Consider the following 26663-nt stretch of genomic DNA (forward strand, 5'->3'; position numbering starts at 1 on the left):
TCTGGACACAAGAAGTGATTTGGGTAAAATATGTAATTTGGTTTACAGGAAAACTGTGATTGCATCAATCTGGCCTTGCCCTTGGCCTGACTTTGTGTTTCTGCAGAGATTGCTTGGACTTGCTTGGACTGCCCTTAAGCACACTGCCCCAGAAAAATCAGCCCTGGTGTTGTCAGAAACTGGCTCTCAAGTAGGTTCCATTGGGCAATTCCTCCATTAGGACAATCCAAGTTTCATCAGGAAGTATTTGGAAAGGTTTATACTCTACTCTGGGTAGATCTTTCTTTCCTTCTTACTTCATTCCTCTTTCCTTCCTACTTTCCATTCTTTCTCTAAAATGTTTTGGTTGCTTAACTCTTCTGTAAGATCATTTTGTTATTTTGCTTTTTAATAATGTCACCATTTCTGGCTTTCATTGTATAACTGAACTATAGGATAGCTCTCTCTCTCTTTCCCTCCTTCCTACCCTTCCTTGTCTTCTCTTCCTCCCTCCCCCTCTTCTTTCTCTCCCTCAAGCCTCTTCTTCCCCCCCCCCTCTGCATCTGCATTTCCCAGTGACAAATCTGTGACCTGTTTTTAAAGTCCCACTGACTTTTACCTCGATCTACGCCAGAGACTGCCGAGGTCACACAGATGCACTTTTAGCTGTGTGTTTTCCTTTGACTGTTTTTCAGAAGAGGGCAAGCACACATCACAAATCAGTGTGTGTATACGGGCTGAAAGGCAATGCCTTTTTCCAGTGTGGCTCTGAATGCTGGTCCAAGGGGCCCCTTTACTTTTTAAGGATAAGAAGTTAGCATGAAGCAGGTGATTCATCATCAACCAGGTTAGCACTGGAATCAGAAAATCACTTTATAGACAGACTAAAAAGCATTTTCGCTTTTAGAGCTATCTCCATAGGACAACTGTAGAAAAAAAAGAAAAAAAGAAGGGGGAGGGGAAGCCAAGAACCATGATTGAATTTTACATCACATCCAAAATTTAGCTCAAATTGGAACAAGGCCTTAAATACAAAATAAAATATTATAAAAAAGAAAGAAAGAAAGCCTTTAGAAAATAAAGCAGGAAGGAATAGCTCTAGAATCTAGGACAGGGACATAATTGTCACCTTGACAACTAAAGCACAATTCACAGTTCACAAAAGCAGAAACTGGTAAGATGGACAAGAACAAAATTTAAAACTATTGTTCTACTAAAAGAAAAAAGAAAACAAATAAATATATAAAAATAAGCCATCTCATAAAGGACTATACATAAAACACATATCAAGTCCATCAAATTCAACAGTAAAAGCCAGGAGATACAATTTAAAACTGGATAAAAGACATGAGAATATATTTCACTGATGAGCTAGAGATGGCAGTATACGTATGAACAGACACTAGTTTCATTAGGCATTAATTAAAACTGTGATGAACTATTAATGCACACTCTTAAAATGACTAAAATAAACACTGACATCATCAAATGCTGGGTCACTCATACATGGCTGAAGGTGGTACAATCATTCATTCTGGAAGGATCGGCAGTCTCTTACAAAATAAAACATTAATTTATTATTTGACTCTGCAACTGAGTATTTAACCTAGAGAAATGAAAAATGTTCACACAAAAATTTATAGACTGATGTAATAAGCAGCTGTGCTTGTAACAGCCCAAAGCAGAAACAATTTTCTTCAACAGAATAATGACTGAAAAGCTAACATCCTCCATCCATGGACTAGAACCATTTAACATACAGGAATAAATTATCAATAACTAATACACACAACAGCTAGGATGGATCACCAGTAAATTACAGAGAGGAAAATAAAACCTAATTACCATAAGTCATATGGTAAATGAATTCATTTATACAATAGTCTTGAGCTGAACTGGACTCTAGAAATTCACTAGTAGTTAAGAGTGTCAAATAGAGTGAAGGGCATGAATGGTCACAAAAGGGCAGGCAGGACGCAGTATCCTCCTTTAGGAACCAGTTCAAGTTGACTGTGATACTGGCCAGACAAATCTACTCACAAGATATAACTGCATATAACTAAATATGCACACACACACACACACACACACACACACACACACACACACACACACAGACTCTCTCTCTCTCTCACACACACACACAAATCTGGTAAACTAAACAGAGGTGGCATCCCATAAAAAAGTCAATGTCCTAGTACAACGTGTTACTACTAAGAGGAAGTAAATGAAGAACACAGGATTTCTCTAACATTACATATATCTACATAGAAATAGATAATTATGTCAAAACAGTTTTATAGTTCTTACCCTAAATGTACTATTTTTATAATGGCTCATCCACTACAAGGCTGATTTCTTCCTTCTCTTATGTTGTTACCCTCTCTAGTCCCAAGAGCAGGAAACACCCTGCTACAATAAATACTTCAGCTCTTGCTTTCTCAAGTGCCTGGTCTGGGATTTGTTATTCTGACTGTGGCACATACTTTGGAGATGTCCTTGTGTTTGAATGCTGACTCTCATACTGCATGAAATGAACACAGCATTTTCTGATTCTTATTTACCTTGTTTGCTCAACAGAACTGAAATAACCCATGTCCAGGACTTACTTTGATGATATACACTAAAGCATTCACACACAGTAAGTAATCAACCTGTTGCCCTTTTCCCATTAAAAGTCTAAACCACAGCTTAATTTCTGGATAAAGCCATTGCAAAAAAAAAAAAAAAAAAAAAAAATCTTTTGGTTTTAAGTCTTTTATTTAGAAAATGGGAACTGTATCTTTGCAAGCATAGATTTCAGGCTGGGGACACAGAGTGAGGCTAAATTTAGTTCTTAAGCATACCAACTTAGAAGCCCATGATGATTACTTGAAAACGAGGCTCTCTCTTCATTGATCATTTAAATATAGTTAGTGAGTGACAGCCAAGCAGTGGCTTGAACCTGTAGCTAGCAGATACCACAAACTATATCATAAATCACACACACATTAGACGAGTTGAGGCCGTAAGACTCGGACTCTAATGACATCATCTCACCCATTCCACCTACGAAATACAAGGTTCTTAGACATGATTTTCCGAAAAGCTTTAAATGTGTCATATTTTAAATTAGTGCCTAGCCAATTGAGTTTCTGACCTAGGAGCTAAGCACCCAGGATTAAAACTCCAGGGAAGACACTAAGCAAGAATTTCAAGCAACTCACAGGATGGCAGAGGACGGCTATACCCATCCATATAGAAAGAGGTCATTCCTCGGATGCTAAGTTTACAAAGGACAAAATGGAGGATATCTAACTTTTTGATCACCCGCTCTACTGCTTAACAATCTCACAGAATACAAAGTGCCAAGCAATTTTATGAGGTCAGAGTCCTCTTGAGTGTTATTGTTTTAAAGCACTGATACGATTTTTACAAAATAAATGCTTACCGAGCAAAATAACTCTGTTTCCGTTCCTTTTGTTCCTTCTTCTCCTCCTTAGTATCCATAATACACAACCAAAAGTGCAAAGTAGCTGGAAACGTCCTTTTTAATCAGTGAGTCATATTCCTGCAATTGAAAAATAAATAAATACATCAAGCGGCTCTAAGTCGAGACGTTTATAATGGCTAATAATAGGCAGAGTAAGGCACAGTAGAGTTGCATGGTCCAAAACAAATGAAGGATAAACTTTAACCAGGAAATAGTCACATGAGTCAAGCACAAAATGCAAATGGGTTGGGAGTGAGGCAAACCACAACACCAACATGAGAATGGTCAGCCACAAAGCAGACTATCGATGGGAAACCAAACTGAAATGCTTTCTTCATAATTAACCATGATTCCAAAATGAAAACTGCCACGGACCAGAAGTGTGGGGTAGTGGTGCATGATGCCACTTACTCATCTTTTAAATACTGGTCACACAATCTCTCTTTCCTAGTACTTCATGACAAATTGTTCTCACAGGTAAGTATGCAGGTAGCTCACTTGGGCGTATTACAGAAATGTGCTTTGCTCAAGAGTAAAAATAATGTTAGCCGGGTAGTGGTGGTGCATGCCTTTGATCCAGGACTAGGGAGGCAGAGGCAGATAGAGCTCTGTGAATTCGAGGCCAACCTGGTCTACAGAGCTAGTTCAAGGACAGCCAAGATTGTTATACAGAGAAACCCTGTCTCCAAAAACCAACATAATAATAACAATAGTAATAATAACGTCGACATTCTCTTTTATCTCCAGGAACATGCCATCATGAGGATCCCACCTGAGCAGATATGGGAAGGAAAGCACAGAGGTTTGGGAAACGACTTGGAATCTGTGGCTCTCTGCAAAGGCTCAGCCCCTCTCTAGCCCAGCCCAGCCCCCTCCACTATGCTTGCTGCAGTGGTATAAACCAATAATAAAAGCTTGTTTCTAGAGCAATCTTCCCTAAATACCCATTTCATCACACTATTCCTCTGCTCAAAATTCTCCATGTCCACTCACTACCAGCGTCGGCAAGTGAATTTCCTACAGAGCTTTCGTACTCACCCAATTTCACTATCTTCAAAAATCAAATTTAAATTTAAAAAAGGCAAAGCAAGTTTATAAAACAAAATTGTTTATGTACCTATTTCAATTCAATTCAGTTGCATATACAATATACATTATAGGGAAGGCACTATGATACATATTGAAGTTAAAGCTAAATGAGGCATTCGATTTGATCTAATGGAATCCACTGTCTTTTTTGAGGCAGAAACATAATTGGAATATTATGAGACATCTACTGTTTCAAAGGGGACACAGATGCCACAGGAGAATATAGAGACAAAAAAAAAAAAAAAAAAAAAAACACTCAAAATCAGCGTCCTAAAACATATGAATCTCAAAATGTCGTGTTGGACATGATAAACATGCAATTTTTTTGTCAATTAAAAGATGTAATGTTTTAAGTTTATTTTTAATTATGTGTGTGGGTTTATGCTCATAAAGGCAGGTACTTGCAGAGGCCAGAGACCTCTGATCTCCCTGGAATTGCAATTGCTGGCAGTTGTGAGCTGCGTTATGTGGGTGCTGGGAATCAAACACAAGTATTCTACAAGAATAGTGTATGCTTTTAACTGCTTACTCATCTCTTTAAATCCTAAAACCCTCAACATTAAAAAAAAAAGCAAAACAAAACAAACAAACAAACCCATTCAGCCCTGGATAGCCCACCTGATACCCTCATCTCGAATAGAAAGGATACCCGCGTGAGTGTGGGCTTCCCAACACACATACACGAAAGTGATTCAGCTTGAACCAAACCAAGAGAACAGAAGAGCTCCCTGCTGCCCAGTGCCAAGTGTGCGGCAGAGTAGCGTGGGACTGAAGGATAAGGTCCATGGAGGAAAGAGTTGTTTATCACCTTAAGGAGCCATGAACCATCATCCCAGCTAGGCATCCCATGCTCCCCACTCTTGGAGGCACTTGCTAGCCATCTCCCAGTGAGCACACCAAAGCCATGGACTGCACTTGCAGCAGGTATGCCATGAGCAAATAGTTCAGTGACTGTTGAAGAGAACAGCAATTGTTCTCATCCCTGATACACATGAAAGGAAGGCATCAAGGGATTCTTTTGTGAGGCAGCGCGGCATACTCATGATCAGACAATGACTTGGAAAAATGAAGAGAGCAGATTTGTGAGCAAGACCTTCGGGTTAAAATTGGTTAAGAGGAGAGGCTCACCACTAGGCAACAGTAATTGGTAGAGAAAGGAGAATGAATTTGAGGAATGCTTAGGAGGCAGACGAACTGACAGGAGAAGGAATGAACAAGGTCCATGTTCCTGCTTCGGGGACCAGGTGGACTGTGACAGCAGAGGGACCATTACTGTACAGGAAGAGGGGGTACAGTGCGGGGGGTGTGTATCATTCACTGTACAGGAAGAAGGGGTACAGTGCGGGGGGGGGAGTGCGTATAGGGAGATTGAGATCAATTTTGGATATGTATGGCTTCCAAGGACCTGTGGGTAGTCAGCTGGAGACATTCTATAGTCTCTAGTTAATTTGGTTACAATGAAAGCACAGAAGGGTAATAAAAACTAGAGGAAAGAAGAAGAGGAAACTTGCAGCATATGGTTACCATTAGCAGAAAAAGAAAGAAAAAATAACATGATGAGATCACCCTGGAAGCTCGGCATGGGCTGTGCCTTCAAAAATATAAGAATAAATAAGCAAATAAAAATTCATCCAGTGGGGCAAATAAACGTGAGCAATAACCAATGTGTGGCAGCAGCTTTGAACTACCTAAAAATAACCCTCGGGATTTAGAACATAAAAGGTTCTATTTTGATGAAGGTAACATTTGATAAAGTATTTGGGGACTGCAATAGTAAAGAGAGATGAGGGACCCCAGCAGGAGGGGCTACCTAATCAGAAGGGTAGGAGTGGAAAAAGGGAGTCAGTCAATCTTCATGCCGAATGCCATGTCATTTATTTCGGTCCATCACCTACTTCATTAATCCTTAGAGCCACTTCACTCAGAAATCCTCACTGTGTGGGGGGCAGAGAGAGACATCAATTCATTTCCCTTACTCAAGAGCACTGAACAGGGGTTTAGATTCCATTTGGTACACTTGGGTGCCTTGTAATAACCTGTGGAGTCATAAGCAATCAGAGATGAACCAGATAATGTAGGATGGGATCTACAACAGCCAGTGTTGCAGCAAAGACGGTGCCAGTCAAGACAAATGTAGCTGGTCCTATCAACCAGAACTGAGTTCAAAGAGCAGTGGGCATGGGAGCCAAACTACAGCGAGTCGTGGAAATTTATGTTCATCCAAGAGTCTGGGTGATAAGGATGGGAGCTGAAGGTCCAACTCTAGTTAGCTCTATTCCACACTACGGTTTGAACTCTTTCTCAACTCTACCCTTTTCTTCACTCCTTTCCTAAGCTTGAGCTTGCTTCCTTCTCCTGAGCAGATCTAGCACACGCCTTTCTTAGTGTGCTCCGTCCTCTCCCCTTCAGGAATGTGGTTCACCTGTTATCTGTTATCTCAGGGCATTGCATCATAGACTGTGTGACACTGCCTTCAGGCCAAACAGCACCTTCTGTTGACACTTCCTTTGACTTTCCCCAAGAATATGGTACTACAATTAGTAGAAAATGTTATTTCAGAGGTCAAATTAATCCAGAGTTGGTGATAAAAACTCAACATAAGGTAAGCTTTAAATGTGTTATATAATATACATATATATATGTATATACGTATATATGTGTGTGTGTGCGCGTGTGCGCGTGTTATATATATTGGGTATGTGTCCACATATATATGTGTACATATAACATACACATACAATCACAAATATATACACATATATATTTGATGTGTGATGTAGAACCCTTCCAGCTTCCTTCAGAGTCTTGAATGGACTCAAACCTAAAATGCTAGGCTCTCTATCCTCCCGGGGCCACATGACTTATTTTAAAGTTCTCTTCCACATGTCACAAATATGTTATAGTCTCTGTTTACTAGATTTCTCCTCGTGCCTAAAAATGAAATCATAGCAACCTAGTTGGAAAATGTTTTATATCGAAAGCTTGGCCAGAAGCTAATATTTCACTCTAGAAGGAAAATATTGATAAAAAAAAAAAAAACAGGCAAAGGAGGGAGAGAATAAACAATGGGAGAACCGGTATCGGTTGCTACTGTTCTGTTTAGAACTAATCAAGCCCCCTGCCCCCAATGATTACATTAATTATTGTGTTCATTTGTGTTTGTTTTCTGTGATTCTTTAAAGGAGACAGATACTCTCAGTTCAGCTCGAAGCACGGCAGCAGAGTAACCAGGAAGAGGTGGGCAGTGGACGGACGCTATGAAAATGATTTGCCTCCCCCAGCAGCCTTCACGCTTCAGTAAGCAATCAAAGCTCCCAACTCGGCCTCTAATGGGAACTACATTTTCCCGGGTAAGTGGTCATAATGGGCTTCTTAAAAGCTCTTCATTCATTTAATGTTGACATTTTCTCACATCAATACTCTCTAGACCAGAGTCTCCTGTATTTATGGGGCACTGCAGACCTAAAAGTATTTTCTGAGGGAACACAAGATAAATCTTTCATCTAAATGTTTTGTTTCTTTTCTTCTTCTTCTTCTTCTTCTTCTTCTTCTTCTTCTTCTTCTTCTTCTTCTTCTTCTTCTTCTTCCTCCTCTCTCTCTCTCTCTCTCTCTCTCTCTCCCCCCCCCCTCCTTTTTGTGATTTTTAACCAGAATGACCAGTGTCAACCTAAATTCAGTTCAGTTTCAAAAACACAGAACACCCTCCCCTCATTAGAGCTATGATACAGACAAGGTATTATTTCTTATATTACTAGTACAGTGTCCTCTGTGTGATGCTATAGTGCTGCTGACAGAATTCAAGAGCAGGACTGATGGAGACTCCCTGTCACAGGAAGTCAGTGTGGACTGATGGAGACTCCCTGTCACAGGAAGTCAGTGTGGACTGACTGATGGAGACTCCCTGTCACAGGAAGTCAGTGTGGGCTGACTGATGGAGACTTCCTGTCACAGGAAGTCAGTGTGGACTGACTGATGGAGACTCCCTGTCACAGGAAGTCAGTGTGGACTGACTGATGGAGACTCCCTGTGACAGGAAGTCAGTGTGGACTGATGGAGACTCCCTGTGACAGGAAGTCAGTGTGGGCTGACTGATGGAGACTTCCTGTCACAGGAAGTCAGTGTGGACTGACTGATGGAGACTTCCTGTCACAGGTGTCAGTGTGGACTGACTAATGGAGACTCCCTGTCACAGGAAGTCAGTGTGGACTGACTGATGGAGACTCCCTGTCACAGGAAGTCAGTGTGGACTGACTGATGGAGACTTCCTGTCACAGGTGTCAGTGTGGACTGACTGATGGAGACTCCCTGTGACAGGAAGTCAGTGTGGACTGACTGATGGAGACTCCCTGTGACAGGAAGTCAGTGTGGACTGACTGATGGAGACTCCCTGTGACAGGTGTCAGTGTGGACTGACTGATGGAGACTCCCTGTCACAGGAAGTCAGTGTGCACTGCACAGCACCACAAGGCTTCTGGACTCACATCTGTAGAACCTTGAGCTGGCAGGTATAACCAGTCAGGACCAATCCCCAAAGCCCATCAGCTGTCTTCCCAAAAGTATGCTTCCTAGTACACAAATAAAATAATGCCAGGAGCATGCGCTGAGGCCTCGTTACACTGATTGGGGCCACTTGAGAACAAACCGAATTGTAGCTTTTATACAGACATTTCCTTCCAGAAAATTACACATAGCAAAACATGACAGGTGTTCATTCTCACTCAGAGCCATATTTAAACAAAGAAAGGATATTCAAAATTCACTATTAACCCAGATCAGAAATTTGAATACTTTCCTCAACAACAATAAAAATCTAGAGAGAAACACATAGAACAAGTCAGGAGGCAACGCCCCAAATAAGTAAGTAATCACACACAAAAAGCAGCAACAACATAACAGAGGCAGTGTCCATAAAGACCCAAGGACTATGCCTGAACTAAATCCATAAATAAGGGAAGGTTAGGAATGTGTTGAGGGCATTTTTCTCCAGGGAAATGCACCTAAATGCTTGGATGGCAGAGTAAGTGGTGGGATCAATTTCAGTTCAGTTTCTCTTCCTTGGAAAACCTGAACTAAAAAAATGAGCTTCAGTGTGCTCTTAGTAAATAGTGAGAAAATCCCACCAAAAGTACTATATACTATAAATAGAAAGCCAGGTTATTCAACAACTTCTAAGAAGAGATATTCCTATGAAGTTTCTCCAAGACAAAAAAAAAAAAAAAAAAAAAAAAAAAACAGGAATCTAGAGTGATCAAATATGTAAGAAATGCTATAAAGCTGAAAATAAGCTTAGTTTCAACCGAAGTTAGAAAGAGGATTGTGTGAACTACGCACTAGAGGACATTGCAAAGATCTCAAGGATGATTCAGAAAAGGAACCGGCGACCCTGAGGTTCAGCATATCCTCAGAAAGACACTCATCAGAAACACAGACTGCATTCCAGTTGAAACATCTCCCGCAGGCCAGGTATTCTGCAGCAGATATGCAGAGGGAGGACAGCCTCGGGAAAGGCAGAAGGCAGTGGCTCATCAACCATTAGAGATGAAAAATGCATGCACTGGTGTTGGCAGATGCAGAGCACAGAGGGAGCAGCTGACTGCCTGGGATAGGAAACGTGTCAGAGACAGTCCTAGTGATGTCACTGCTGGGTGATGAAGGAGGGGCTGGGGACTCAACAAAGGAGAATTACAGACCAATTTCCCTAGTGAACATGGATGCAAAAATTCTCAATAAAATACTTGCAAAAGAAATCCAAGAACATGAGTCACACGTTGGTGGCGCACACCTTTAATCCCAGCACTCGGGAGGTAGAGGCAGGTGGATCTCTGTGAGTTCAAGACCAGCTTGATCTACAGAGCAAGTTTCAGGACAGGCTACAAAGCAATATGGAGAAACCCTGCCTTAAAAACCCAAACAAACAAACAAACAGAACCCAACAACAACAACAAAAATCGAAGAACACATTAAAAAAGATCATTCACCACTACCCAGAGATGCAGGGATGGTTTAACGTACATAAATTAATAGAAGTAATCTACCATGTACATAGACTGAAATACAAAACCATATGATCATCTCATTAGATGAACAAAAGGTCTTTGACAAAATTCAACACCCCTCGGTGATAAAAGCCCTAGAGAGATTAGGGATACAGGGATATTTCTCAACATAGTAAAGGTAGTTTTCAGCAAGCCCATAGCCAAAGAAATTCCACTAAAATCAGGAACTGACAAAGTTGTCTACTCTCTCCATATCCATTCAAGATAGTACTTGAAGTCTTAGCTAGAACAATAAGACAATTAAAGGAGATCAAGGGAATAGAAATAGGAAGTAGAGAGGTGAAAGTATATTGATTTGTAGATGATATGATAGTATAACAACTGACCCTAAAAGTTCCTATAGCTCCTATAGCTAATAAATACAGAAAAGTAGCAAGATACAAGATTAACACACAAAATCCAATATACTTTCTATATACAAAAGACAGACTGAGAAAGAAGTCAGGGAAACACCACCTTTCACAACAGTCCCAAATAACATAAAATATCTTGGGTTAACTCTAACCAAGCAAGAGAAAGACTTCTATGATAAAGATTTCAAGTCATTGAAGACAGAAGCTGAAGAACACATCAGAAGATAGAAAGATCTCCCATACTCATGCTCATGGATAATAAGTAGAATTGATATAGCAAAAAAAGCCCATTCTCCCCAAAGCAATCTGTAGATTCAATGTAATTACCATCAAAATTTCAACACAATTCTTCACAGTACTTGAAAAGATAATTTTAAGCTTCATATGGAAACACACACACACACACACACACACACACACACACACACACACACACACACCAGGATCACTAAAATACTCCCAAATGACAAAAGAATTGCTGGATTGCTGGAGTAATCACTATCCATGACCTCAAACTGTACTACTTAGGTATAGTAATAAAAATAGCATAATATCACAAAACGACATATAAATCAGTGGAATTAAGCTGAATACCTAGACATTAGTCCACACACCTATGGATACCTGATTTTTGAAAAAGAAGCCAGAAATGCACACTGGAAAGAAAGACATCTTTAACAAATGGTGCTAATTATACTGGATCAATACCTGATTTGACGTATGGACAACTCCATGAGATGGAACCCATATCCAGCACTGCTCGGATATCCAAGAACCTGAGGCTATATAGACCATGGACCTAGAGAGAAACCAAATACTACTGTTCTCCTAAAGGAATGCAGCAATAAAATGACCCCTAAACACATTATGATATATTCACAGATCTTGATCAATCATCAGAGAAGCTTCCTCATAGAGCAGATAGGAATGCAGAGAGAGAGAGACCCACAGTCAGACAACATGAGGAGTAAGAGACCTTGGAACACTTAGCCGTTGTCTTCATCAAATCCTTCCTCCCCTCAGGAAACCCTATGCAAGAGGAGGCAGAAAGAACATAGGAGCCAGAGGGTATGAAGGACAGCAAAAGGAATCAAGGTCTTAGATACAACAGAGCTGGACCACACTTGAACTCACAGACTCACAGTGACTGTGGCAGCACGCACAGGACCTGCATGAGTCTGCGCCAGACGGAGTTCTAGAACTGAAAGTGTCCCAATCCCTAACCCAGCAACTACTTCCAGAAAAAGAAAAAGGGACTCTCCAAGGGACTCTCACCAGAGAAACACACCATCTTAAGGGGAGGCCCCCTGACCAGCAGTAGATGGCCAGTGGACAAAATGAACTCAAAGGTGTTTCTGGAGGTTCTTTGTTTCATAATGTTAAGTCAGGCTGGGTTTTGTTTGCTTTTGGGTTTGTTTTTTCCTTTCCCCTACCTTACAGGTCCTTCGTGCATATATAAGATGGTTACAGTTTGGGGGTTTAATGGACTCCTCATATGTGAATGTGTGTCTCCACATCTGTAGGCATTTCTGGTGCTTTGTCTTTGCTGCCTTTTCTTGATTGGGTGCTTTGTCATTTGTCATGCTGCAATTTGTTTGGTTTTGATTTATTTTTTATTTTAATATTCCTTGGATGGCTGTTTGTTTCCTAAAGAGAGATAGAAAGGGTGTGGACCAGAATAGGAGGGAAGGTGGGGAAAACTCGGAGGAGTAGAGGACGGGGAAACCATAATAAACATATTATATATAAAAAAATTCTATTTTCAGTAAAAGAAAAAAAGAAGACGGAGGAGGGTCAGGCCATATGGGTCTCCATAGGTCCGGAAGAGGTGCAGCGCTTTCTTAAACAATCACTTCCTGTATGAGAATATCCTGTGTTACAGTGTTATATACCCTGCACACAGCTTCTTCCTGTATGAGACTATCCTGTGTTACAGTGTTATATACCCTGCACACAGCTTCTTCCCGTATGAGAATATCCTGTGTTACAGTGTTATATACCCTGCACACAGCTTCTTCCCGTATGAGACTATCCTGTGTTACAGTGTTATATACCCTGCACACAGCTTCTTCCTGTATGAGACTATCCTGTGTTACAGTGTTATATACCCTGCACACAGCTTCTTCCCGTATGAGAATATCCTGTGTTACAGTGTTATATACCCTGCACACAGCTTCTTCCTGTATGAGACTATCCTGTGTTACAGTGTTATATACCCTGCACACAGCTTCTTCCCGTATGAGAATATCCTGTGTTACAGTGTTATATACCCTGCACACAGCTTCTTCCTGTATGATAATATCCTGTGTTACAGTGTTATATACCCTGCACACAGCTTCTTCCCGTATGAGAATATCCTGTGTTACAGTGTTATATACCCTGCACACAGCTTCTTCCTGTATGAGAATATCCTGTGTTACAGTGCGCACAGCTTCTTCCTGCATGAGAACAGCCTATCCTCAGTGCACTCTCCAGGGAGCAGTGGAGCTCAGCCAGCTGCAGGTACTGAGGAGATGCGCACTTTGCTTTGGAAGACAAAGTGCAGGTTGGGGAGCCCAGCGCCTGGGTTCCATGGACCAAAGCATAGCAAAGGACAGCTGTAATGCGCATGCCTGTAATCACAGCACTCTGGAAGCTGAGGCGGGAGGATGGCCTCTTATTGAAGTCCAGTGTAGGATACACAATGTGTTCTATGTCAACCTAGGCTGACACAGCCATCATCCTGCCACAAGCAAGCAAGCAAGCACAAAATAGCCCAACACGCAATTATCCATAAGAGAAGAAATGAGCACAGTCTGAAATTGAACAAGCATTGTGAAGTGCTCTGACCTTTTGCGGGAAAAAACAATTTTCTTTCAAACTATAATTTTCCAAGAATCTGGGTCAAGAAACAAGCCTTCAGGGAATACCTTTTCCTTTTAAATGTTTATTAAATTGCTCCATATAAAAGGTCTCTGTAAAATCCTTTGTGAAATTCTCTGATAGACTGCATTGTTCCGTTACGTACTCTCCCCTCCCCCGATCACGTGCTTGCCATGCAGTGCCGGATGTTTATATTAGCACAGGGTTTTTTGGATTTCTGGTTTGTTTTTTCCTGTTGCTGTGATAAACTATTCTGACACAAAACTCAAGAAGTTTGCCTTGGCTCACAGTTCTAGGTGACAGTCCATTTCCAGCATGCGGCAGGAGCCAGATGGCCACATTGCATCCATGGTCCAGGAGCACAGGATGGATGTGTCCCTCCTTTTCATTCAGTCCAGGGCCATTCCTTCAAAATGGTGATGCCTCATGCAGGGTGTGTCTTCTCAATTCAGTTAAATGGGGCACAGGCCAATCCCCCATTGAGACTTCCTTCCCAGACAATTGCATATTTTGCTAAATCTACAAGTGACATTAACCGGCACACAAGAGGGTACTTTCCCATCCGCACCTGACCTGTCACATAATGTCTGGTCTGCAGACTAGACTGTGAGCACGAATAATGTTGCTTATTCCCACTCAGAGCACTGCGGTCTGTGGAGTCACCGCTCTCTACCTGGTGAACCAGCTTGGGGTGGCTGCTATTCCTCCTTCAGCTTGAGGACAAAAATAAAGGACATAGGGAACAGACCTGGCTCTCAGCCCTGCCAGTCTCAGTAGAGAGCAGCCAAACCGCAGTCAACCTGCAGGCTGGTCATTGTGACATAAATACTTGGGAGTCTAAAGCCACTGAGGTTTGGAAGCTGTTGTGAAGTTTTTTTAGGGCCCAATATGCATGCCTTCAGGAACAGCCTGACCCACATATGGAGTTTCATCAGAAAGACTGAAACTCGCACAGACTATAACTGTGTTTAGAGTGAGCTCTAGCCAGTCCTGGGGATCAGAACCCACAAAGAGAAGCAACCAAATGACACAAGTAGCCAAGAACCGTTCTTTTCTTCCAGCTGTCTTTTATCGCATATCCAATTTGCATAGAATATTTACTAAGACATCTACTGACACCTTGCACAGTTTGGGATGTTCATCCGAAGACTTTTATATCCCTTGATGTTACGGGTTGAATAGAATCACCGCCAAACCACAGATTGAACTCATAATCTCCAGTCTCTCACACTGGGGCTGTATTTGGAAAGTGGATTCCTGAAGGTGCAATTAGTCAAGATTAGGTCGTACTTCAGTGAGTGAAGCCCTAACCAGTGCAATGGCTTTCTTATGACCATGCATTAATACACAGGGAGAGGATGCTAGGTAAAGACAGTGGCAGGGCTTAGAGTATGTGGCTATAAGCCACAGAACGGCAAAGCCTGCGAGCAAGTGACCACAAGAAGAAGAGACAAGGAAGGACCCTCCACAGAGGGAATGGATCTTAGCTGAAAAGCAGACTGGGGGACATCTATCTGCCTTCAGAACAGTAAGAAAACATGTTTCTATGTGGTTTTAGATATTTTACGTTATGTGTTCTGAATGCTTTGCCTGCATGTATTCATGTGTACCACATGCATGGTCAGTGTCCTCAGAGGCCAGAAGACAGTGTTGGATTTCCTAGACTTGGAATGACAGTTGTATGCTTCCATATGGGTGCTGGGACTTGAACCTGCATTCTCTGTAAGAGCTGCAAGTACTCTTAACCACTGAGCCCCTACTGCTGTTTTAAGCCACATATTCATGGTGCATTGACATGACAATGCTAACATGAAAACACACTGATCTGAAATTACTTCTCTATATTTCCACTGTTCCCAAAATCATGCTGTTGAAAAATTTTACTTTTCCATCATGACTATTGTGTTACCGTCTCTCATCATTTAAAGGAAATACAAGAGCACCATTCAGGGAACTGGCAGGTACTACCTTGAATAACAGATATTAATCCAGTCCATACCAGCCACCGGGAGATAACTGCATATGAACTGACCTCATAATCAAGAAAAAATTTTAACATAAAAGTGAGTTGAGTGTATTCTTAGAATATATGACTGTGTAATACACCATACATGTCACATTTTAGCAATTTTCAACAGAGAAAATCACACTGTTAGGTCTCTCAGTGCAGTCTTGCATGACCTGTCATTTTCTACTTCATTCTTCAATATTCTTTCCAACCAGACTTTGAATCCTGGAAAGGCATGAAATGTGCCCATGCTGTGCAGATTAAGATGGGTTCACAGTGTGAAGTAGTTTTAATGACAGTGGTCCCCAAAGGTTCAAATATTTGAATGCTTGACCCCACAGTGGAACTGTTTGGGAAGGATTAGAGATTGGGGCCTCATTGGAGGAGGTGTGTCACTGTCACTGGAGGAGCAAATACAATTCCCAGGTAGCTCTCTGTGCCTCCTGCCTGTGGGTCAGGTTGTAAACTCTTAGCTACTGCTACCACACCTGCTGCAATGCTCCCCGCCATCATGACAATGAACTCTGGAACCAAAGGCCTCAAGAAACTTTTATAAGTTGCCTGGGTCATGGTGTGTCTTCAAAACAACAGGAAAGTAAGACACACAGGAACATGCATCACAGCTCCTAGGTGAAGCTGGACACAGGATATATGTGTGTATGTATGTATAGGTATACGACGTATATGTATATATACATTTCAATTACTGAAAGGTGAGTGTGCTCGGGTGTGTATATGTGAGACAGGTACCCAAGGAGGCTGTAAGACTGTTGGGTCACCTGGAACTGGAGTTACAGGCAGTGAGCAGCCTGGCAAGGCTGCTGGGAACCCAACCTAGGTTCCTGAGCCACCTCTCCAGGCCCAAATTTATTTTGACTTCTTGTTAAATAACAGAAACCAATCTTAGGCAATAGAACAATAGCTCATGTCATTATTTAGACCTCTACTTAAAAATCATATCCTACATCAACACAAGTATCTGAGCTTAAAAGTCCCATTTTAACAACAAAAAGCCCATGTCTTGTGCACTAAGATATACCTTACAATGTTATATGATGTAGAGATCAGAAAGATATAGACATTCTAAATTTTTCTTCTCATAGCTGATAGGGTGTATAAGTCCCATTTTAGAAGTACTGGTCTACACTTTAAGAGCAGTCATATAAAACTACTCCTGGGGTTTTTGTCCTTTCCAGAAAATAAAGATCTATAAACTTTTAATAAATTTAAAAACCTTAAATACATTCTCTGATAAGTTCAAAACTTATCTACACCAAATAATCTTTTTTTTAAATAGATGATAACAACTAGGATTAATTAGAACATTACTGGGCTCCTACTGTAAGTAAACTACCAACTGTGGAATCTGCTGAAACAGAACACTTTGGGTTTTAGATTTTTGGAGGAAAAATCTAGAATTAGATTTTCTTTTCTTTTTTGGTTTTTCGAGACAGGGCTACTCTGTGGCTTTGGAGGCTATCCTGGAACTAGCTCTTGTTGACCAGGCTGGCCTCGAACTCACAGAGATCTGCCTGCCTCTGCCTTCCGAGCACTGGGATTAAAGGCATGTGCCACCACCGCCCAGCTTAGAATTAGATTTTCAAGCTAATAACCTATGACTAAGAGAACAGAAAGTTGTAATACAAGAAGCACATACAAAGGGGATTTAATGAACCCAAAACTTATCAGTCATTCCTAAGGACATCAGCCACACAGTAACATCCTATGTCCTTGTGTGCCACATACACGTGGGTAATGCTGTCCTGAAAACACTGAAGGCCGGAGATCATTAAAAGATGCAGTTCCTGTAAGTTTACTGGAGGGACAGCAAGGCAATAATGCATGCCAGCATGTAGCCCCCTTAGGATGGATGGCTTGGATAGTGTTTGCGAAATATTAGCCAAATATGGATGGCTGAAAAAGTATGGCAGAAATTTGCAGCTAGGGAATGGAATGGAAAGGTTGCAGGCAGGGACTCGACTCCTGATGAGTGTGGCTGCTGTGGACAACACTCTGAAGCTGTGGAACCCGGGGCAAGTGTGGCGCCCTTAACACATATTCAGTATTCTCTGAGCTCAGTTATGAAGAAGTCACCTCCACTAAAGTCACATAAATCTTTTCACTTGTTCTACTTTTCAAGGGAGGTCAGGGACTGAGCTCACAGGTAGAACACTAGAGGCTTTGGGTTCCATCTCCAGAACAGCGACACACACACACACACAAACTTGAGACAGATCTATACACAAACCAAGAAAATTAAATGCGAGAAAATACCAGCAGATGATGTGTGGGTGGAGATACTGAGGAAGTGAAATTACAGTAGCTTGGAAGGGAAGGGAAAGTAAAATATGTCAAACTGAATATACAATCTGTAAAGACAAGGCAAGAATACAGAAATTCTATGGTATATGATTAGTAATATCCAACAATGATTATAAAACATGAACAAGTAAAATGTGAAAAAAAATAGAAATCACCCATGCTCTCATCAAATGGAAAAAAGTTGTAATTTTTTTATCATGTATTTGTCCTTTTTTTCTATGGAACATATCTTAAAATCAAATTAGGATTGCTTCTCTTGACAATCCCACCATCCCTATGCATGCCTCCCAGAGAAAAAGGACTTGCCACCAAACGCACAATCAGATATTTAGTTCAATTATGAATATCTCCCAAGTGGTTAAATATTGTCTAAAACTATTATTTTAATGACTAAGTTTACATGCACTGTCATTTTTAAAATGGTTTCACTGTTGGAATTTACTCAAATTTTCATAATAATACAACAAATAAGAGAATTGCTTACTTTGCATCAGGCAAGTTTCCAAGTACTTTACATAAATTATCTAATGTTCAGAGTGATGTGGGAGGTAAGATACTATTATTATCATTTGGCAGATGATAACTGAGGAATTAACCTGCCTAAGTTCACATGGGCAGTGACAGTAAGATAATCCTGTAAGTCACTTGCTCTAGCATCTTGCCTGACCCCATCAGCCATGCATGCCACTTGCCTCTTTATTTCCTTAGTGTATACTCAGAATCACTGGGCCCAAGCAATTCTAGGGCTAGACTATCTTCCATTTAACGGATAGCAACATGCCCTCTGACTCTGTGTGATATGAAACAATTTGTCCTTTGTCAGCATTGTCCCTGACTTTTATAATCTGGCTACAACAAACTCCATTTCTTCCATGCAAGCAAGCCAATGTCTGTTCACATCTTAACTATTTTAAGTTATTTCATGAATTTTCCAGTTTTCTTCCTAACTAGAATTTTTTTAAGTTAAGTAATATTAAATTGAAAATACTTTGGAATGTAACTCAAAACATCAAAGAATATTGCTAGCTAGCTATTTCAGTGGGACTTAATAGATGGGCCGTCCTTGGGGAAATCATCACAGCTCAGCTGTAAATATCTAAGAACACAGAACCAAGAAAACCCCTCCCAACAGACAGAGCCATAAACTGAATTGTGATTTTTTTTTAACCATGCAGTAGAGGCTATATAATATTCCAGAATGGTTGTCTCTGGTACTTGGAGCCCTTTCAGTTCCTTCTACCAACATGTTTGGGAAAACAAATCTGTAATTCTGATGTTTGCAAGGTGAGGTGAGAATTACAGAGGGAAACAGAGATCTGGAGAGAGCACCACCTGAAGAACTCTCCTGCAATCTTCCAGAACTACAAGGCATAAGAACCGGTTTGTGATGATAATCTACCAGCCAGAAATTTCACACAACCAGGGCTAAACTCTGTTAAAGACTGTTGTTAGTAGATCATGGTGGCCATCATTCCAAAACCCCTCCCAACAGACAGAGCCATAAACTGAATTGTGATTTTCTTTTTTTAACCATGCAGTAGAGGCTATATAATATTCCAGAATGGTTGTCTCTGGTACTTGGAGCTCTTTCAGTTCCTTCTACCAACATGTTTGGGAAAACAAATCTGTAATTCTGATGTTTGCAAGGTGAGGTGAGAATTACAGAGGGAAACAGAGATCTGGAGAGAGCACCACCTGAAGAACTCTCCTGCAATCTTCCAGAACTACAAGGCATAAGAACCGGTTTGTGATGATAATCTACCAGCCAGAAATTTCACACAACCAGGGCTAAACTCTGTTAAAGACTATTGTTAGTAGATCATGGTAGCCATCATTCCATACAAGGCATTTTGTAATAATTTGGTTGCCTGGCATGCCCTCTGGGTTGAAATTTAAAATGTTTAACTCACATAATAAGTAATTTTTAAGGATGGGCTTTTCCTGGACACCTCATGTCATCTATTGAGGGCAAAGTTGAATGCTTTCAACTTCCAATGGGGTGTGTCTTTCTTTTTGCTAGAGCCCAAAATTTCATGATACTCTCTTTGGAACTTTAGTTCCTTTAAGTACCAATCATAGAGATCAGCCTAGCATTGGAAGTATACAAGACTCTCCCAAACAAGGGTCATAACACAAAAGCTATCTTCAAAGAGCACCGACAATATTTGGTGAAGTTATTAAATTAACCCAGGAATACTAGAAATGATAAGGGGATATACAAATGGGGTGCGGGTGGGATGGGGAGGCAAAGGATGAGTGGTTAATACTTTAACCTTGTTTTGTATTGCTGGCCAGTCCCACTTGTTAATCAAAACCAGGTCACTTTGAAAACCAGGACAGTTTGACCCTTAGGAGAAAAGCCTAGTCTGCTAACTCTTGGGACAGAAGCCATGCGAGGGCCATTGCAGCTCTAAGCGTTACAGAATCTCAACTAAGAAAGGCCTCTAGAAGCAACACCTGAACGGTGTGGCTCGCTAACAAACGGAGACTAGTGGGCTTTTGTTGATTGTGACCATTTGTTTTGTTTTGTCGTGGTCTCACTAGGTAGCTCTGGCTGTTCTGGAACTCACTGTGTAGATAGGCTGGCCTCCAACTCACAGAGAGCCATCTACCTGCCTCTGCATCCTAAGTGCTGGGGTTAGAGGTGTACACCACCAGAACCAGATAAGAGACTGGTGTTTTCTAAGGAGATGGGGACAGCAAGAAGTGCACATGTACATGACATGACAACCAGTTTTACTTTACTAAAATGATATGCCTAACTTGGGGCCAATAAGAAAATCACATAGAGTTTGTGGTACAGGATAACACACTGAATTTTCATCTGATCTTTTATATGGTTCGGTCAACAGCGGAAGGGGGCTCGTCTGGGAATGGCTGTGGATCAATCAGCACCAAGGAGTAAGAGACAGGAACTGAAGTCCTCATGCATTGCAGGGACTGTGCACAAATCTCAAGAGGGAACTTTGGTAATAAGGCCAGTGAAGACACAAGCAGAAGAGTGCAGACTTGAGGTTCCAAGCACCAGGTGGTGGGGACAGGATGAGTTAGAGAAATAGTGGAGACAAATAAATAGGCTCTCTATTCATACTTTCATATGCACAGACAAAACAAAAACCCGCTGGAGTGTTTTTAACTACAATTTCTGGCTGCCCAAATCTCTAGCTACCCATGGATAGGAAAGAAGAGTCTCAGGATGAGGGAAAACTTGCACAGTGTACCTTGCAAGCCATAGGAAGACATTACTTAGTCTATAAAAGTACTTCTAAAAAGAATTGGAGGTAATTAAATGAGATGTCTCTATTTGAAAACCTAACTTCCTGATACATGTCAAGTTGCACTTGAATTTAAGCCAGAGTCCAGGTTTTCAGTGATAATGACTCACTGAGGGACAATTTCTATGTGAGCCTGAGAGATCAGCATATCACAGTATCACACAATGGTAAATAACTACTGACCTGGCAAGGTTCAACCAGTTTAAATTAGCTGTCGCAACTACACAATGGAAAGAGTCTGGCCAATTAACTTGGGAAACTCAATCATTTAAATATCATGGTAAATGAAAGACATGAGAATTACTATTGTGATTTATTAGAACAAGCAAGGCTAAGTCACGCAGTCATCCGACACAGAGTTGAGATTGACCAGCACAGTGACTGTTGAGATAGTTTGAATTCACCCTTTGGCTAAAAACGACTTTTAAAAAACTATAGAGAATCTTTTCTCTATGCTATGAGGTAGATACTCCAGATATAAGAGAATGGTCTTACTAACTCCAAATAGCCAAAGATGTGCATTCCTTCAACAGTTCAAAAATAGCTAGAATTTAACTTTACAAAAGTGGAATTTAGTTTTATAAAACTGCATGACACTCTTCCCCATTTGGCTCTGTACACAAGGACCAATATATCAACATTTTAATACTTGCTCAAAACTCACTTAATGTAACCCATTTGAAACGTGCTTATCAGAAATACTATGTGTCCAGAGGTCACTGCTGCAATTCCTTCATTTATGTGGTTTCCTGTTTTGTATTTTTTCTTGTTCCATTAAGGATGAATCATCTAAAATAATGTAAGTCAACAAAATATGAGAATTATAATTAGATAATAATCAGAATCAAGAGAAACAGGATAAAACTGAAGAAAGGAGGGAGTTAGAACACTAATACTATGATTTTTCACATGGTGACTAGGATTCTCCTCCTCATCAAGACAGAAAGGGAAACATCTGGTTCTCTCTTTGCATAGTGGGAATAAAGTCACACATATTAATTGTTGGTGGTAGGACTTGACTTTGTTACCTAGGGCTCCATGGAATGTTTTGCATAGACTTTAAACAGGAGCAGGGACCCTTCCCCAAACCCCATCTATGAAGTGATCTAACTAACAATAGTTTCTTTTCCAAGGTCTGCTCAGTGAACTCTTCACAGTGCACACAATGGAGGGGATATCAAGCATGCTGAACAAGGAAACCAAGACCCACAGTTTGGAAAGTTCTAGCTAGACTCCTGGTCTAGATAAGAGGAAGACTGTAGATAGCAGGGCTTTTGTTCAGCTAAACCCCTAGAAACAGTTTCTATCAGCTAATCTTATCTTTCTTGTTTTTTATTTGTTTGTTTTGTTTTTGTTTTTCACAAAGACAAGATTTCTCTGTGCAGCCTTGCCTGGCCTAGGACTTGCTTTGTAGACCAGGCTGGCTTCCAACCTGTCTCTGGAGAGCTGGCATGCACCACTACATCAGACCGATCTTATCAAATTTAAAGACAATCCATATTCTCTTGTATGTGCAGAAACAAATTCATTTCATGCACCTAGTGAGGAGACAAATACAATGTTCTTCTTCAACCTACATTCCCTTTTTCTGAAATGAAAGATTATACACGTTTACCTCTGTATATTCTCCCCACAATCCTATTTTGATTCTAGTATATAATTTAAAAAGAGAGTTAGGAGTGAGATTTAAGAAATACACATTTAACAAAGAACAGACAGGTTTCTAAAATGATAGCAGGAGCCTGGGATTGTAGCACACACCTTTAATCCTAGCACTTAGGAGGCAAAGGAAGGCGAATCTCTGTGAGTTCCAGGCCAGCCTGGTCTACAAAGGGAGCTCGGGGACAATCAAGGCTATTTTACAGAGAAACCCTGTCTTGAGAAATAAAATAAAACAAAACAAACAAAATGACAGCAGGAGAAAGATACAGAAAGGTAAAATGTAAAAAAAAAAAAAAAAAATCCTAGGCTTAGAATTGTATTGCTAGGGTGCACATGGAGGTAGGGTTGCAGCTGGCTCTGGAGGCAAAATGCAACACGTGAGTAGTCACGTTGTAGAGATACTGAATTTGCAGGACACAAGAGAAAAGGATTCCTTCTGCAATGAGGAAAAAGCTCTTGGTTGACTAATTCCATAATATAGCACATTATGAAAACGTTCAAGTTCTACGTGTTTATGGAACAAAACAACTGTCCCGAAGTTAAAATGTGAGATGTATGGGGGCCTGGATAGCAAGATCAGGGGCGGAGGACCTGGGTTTGATTCCCAACACCTACATGGTGGCTCACCACCTTGGCTCCAGTCTCAGGAGGCCTGATGCCCTCTTTTGGCCTCTGCAGGTACTGCATGCACACGATGCACAAACATCTGCAGGCAAGATGTCCCATACACATATAAATAAATAATTTAAAAAGGAGCAAAGGTGCATTCTCACCACAGGCTCTTAAAGAGCAGAAGGCAAGCAAGGAAGAGCAATGCAAATAAGTTGCTCGGCGTCCTTGATTATAAATAAGACTCTAAAAGTGGCTTTATCTTTATTGGGAATGGGAACCTGCTTTGTTTTCATCATCAATTATAACAATTCATATTCACAAGTTCTCTTCCCACGATTTCCTCAGTTCTCCCGCCTTTTACCTAAAAGTTTTCCTTCACCCATTTGAAACAATCTGATTAGATGTGAGAAGAAACAGAGTATATTATGTTTTAGCATACTGTGCAAAAACCAGTATTCTGGGCAATATTCTGGGTAGTAAGGAAGAAGATGCATCAAAATTAGAAGGTATTCACTGTCAGATAAGTGTGCTAAGGAGAGAATGAAAAGAAGCTAATAATGACTCACTAAATTCATGTGACAGGAAAACAAACACAAATCAAAACTTTCATACTGTAAAAGTAAACAGAAGGTTATGGACTTGTGTCCAGTTTGGTCCTTTCTGTTACTTTTCTTTCTTTCCTTTTTCTCCTAAGATATTCTGAAGCAGAAAAGGCACTGGATCTTCCAAATGTCCCATCTTATAGAGGAAAATAGCTAAAATGCTGTTTCTAGGGCCAAGCACAGAGCTCAGACGGGACTAGCCTAATACAATGGAAACCATGGGCCTGATCTTGGATCTGGTCCCTGGCATCACAAGAAGAAAAAAACTGAATCTCTGTGATTAAAATATATGTGAGGTCACTTTGCAACTATAGACTCTTAAATGTTTTATTTTCATTTTAGCCTTAAAACAAGTTGTTAATTATTAACCAGATCACTGCTCCTTCTGGAATTAACTTAAGATTTTTTTTTAAACATGAATTCTGCTTTCTAAATTGGTTTTGGAAGTATGACTGAAAGGGAATTGATGGCTATAATACTGGAAAATGGACACAAAGTGAACCTAAATGGAGAACAAATGCCTTCCTTGCTGCTGAAGCCATAAATGTCGATGAAAAATAAGCACGTTTGCCTGTTTAAAGAAGCGTTTTAAAGAATAAAGTTGCACTAGCAACAAAACAAAAAACATACTATCATTTTAAATGGTTGGAACACTGTGTGTGTGTGTGTGTGTGTGTGTGTGTGAGAGAGAGAGAGAGAGAGAGAGAGAGAGAGAGAAAGAGAGAGAGAGAGAGAGAGAGAGAGAGGAGGGAGATTCAACAAATAACCAACTGCTATTAGGCACCCAAAGGAGGGGAATTACAGAATGAGGTTAAAAATAAAGCATAAGATTCTGTGTCCTTAGTATTTGTACTGATTCCGCTCACCAAAATCTCTAATACGAAATCGTGTCTATAAAAGTGGAGTTTACAATGTTCCATTTCCCCCAAATTCTGAACCTTATTACTTAGTGTAAAATGGAAAACGGTAGCCTAAGAGGTAGCACTCAATGCATGAATTTAACTTCTACAACAGAATGGGGGTGGGGATGGGGTGGGGGCCTCAACCAGTTTCTCAGAAAGGCAAAGGTCAGCTCTGCATGGGAAGTGAGGCTGGAGACAAGACTGCCTCTGCTGGTTGACGAGCGCGTCTTTCAGAGTCTCAGCTCCCAACACCTGTATCAAACTTGCAGTTCTCAAACCCATCGGTTCCCGTTTGGTTTATCCTAAGAGAACACACTGGCCTCATCCATCACGTGAGTGATCTGACTTCTAGAAGGACCTTCCTTTACTGGCATCTAAAATAAAGTGTTTGCACCACTGATTTTATATACCACTTGTCGAGCCGTAAAATACAACAAATATCCACAATCACTCCTAAATACCGCTAAAACAACACCGTTGATCGTCTAAATTTTGGCAAAAGAGATAGGAGGAACAAATTCGCTGATCCTGCTTTTTAAAAATGCAATGACATAGTCTGCTAGAGCTAGTGAAAAAGGCAACGGTCTCCTCCTCCCCAAAGAAGCCGCGCGCCAACCTGTCCTTCCAAGCACCCCCACCCCCCACCCCGAGGATCCCCAGAATGTTGGCGGGAAGGGTCCAGCGCCCCTGCACCCTGGCTCGGCCTCGACCGTTCCAGCAGAGCGTTTCAGGTCCCCCGGGGGGCTGCGCCCAACATCATTAGCACACCTCAGTGCCCTGGCAGCCCAGTAGGGAGGCAAGTTTGGGGCTGCCGGTCGCGGCCCCAGGTTCTCCCTGGCCGCAGCATCAGCAGCGGGTGGCCTCCAAGGCCGGGCCCCGCCTCGGCCACCTACCTACTGGGCGGGGGCGCGGGCTCCGCGGGTCGGGGCGAAGTGGCTCGGGCGCACGCATTTCTGGGAGCGGTGGCCTCTGCCGCTGGGCGCGGGGAAGCGCATCCTCTGGGGTGGGAGGAGGGAGGGGACGGGAGAGGGGGTGGTGAGGATCGTGCGGCGAGGAGGAGCCAAGGGAGGCGACAGGAGCAGCGGGGTGCGCTCCTGCGGGGTCCCCAAGTCCAGGATCTGCCCCGAGCTGCCACGGCCCGGATGCGCGAGGCCTCGCCCAGGTGCCTGCAGCGGCGCCCACCGTCAGGGCACCCGCCGCGCTCGGGGCGGAAGGCGGGGAGCTGCGGTGGCGCGATGCCCGCCTCTAGCTCCGCCCGAGCCGGAGCGCGCGCTGCGCTCGTCCGCTGGGGTGGGGGCCCGAGAACTCCGCGGCCCGGCTAAGCGGTTCGGGCTGCAGCCACGGCATCCGCATCTTGCTGGCTCGGTGTGACCTCGCGGCCGCAGGCTGAACAGCCTGAGGTGGCGCGGGTTCCCCGACCCCCGTCCCAGCGGCTCCGCCCCGGAGAGCTGCGCGCGCGGCCTCCGCAG

The 26663-nt window shown here is 41.8% G+C and overlaps 1 protein-coding gene across 2 annotated transcripts in view; it reads right to left on the reverse strand.

Annotated features, from left to right (window-relative positions):
• Positions 1-26415, reverse strand: part of Ncoa7 (nuclear receptor coactivator 7) — a 133916-nt gene extending 107501 nt beyond the window's left edge. The window contains exons 1-2 of one of the 2 annotated variants that reach the window (XM_051175485.1): positions 26088-26415; positions 3410-3529 (exon numbers count right to left, since the gene is read on the reverse strand). In XM_051175485.1, the coding sequence (XP_051031442.1) occupies positions 3410-3468 (59 nt within the window). In that variant the 5' untranslated portion in view covers positions 3469-3529; positions 26088-26415. The remainder of the gene's footprint in view (positions 1-3409; positions 3530-26087) is intronic. The other variant, XM_051175487.1, reaches the window with a different exon arrangement.
• Between the last annotated feature and the right edge of the window lie 248 nt (positions 26416-26663).

This window comes from Phodopus roborovskii, unplaced genomic scaffold (assembly GCF_943737965.1).
Source record: "Phodopus roborovskii unplaced genomic scaffold, PHOROB, whole genome shotgun sequence".
NCBI classification, from domain to species: Eukaryota; Metazoa; Chordata; class Mammalia; order Rodentia; family Cricetidae; genus Phodopus; species Phodopus roborovskii.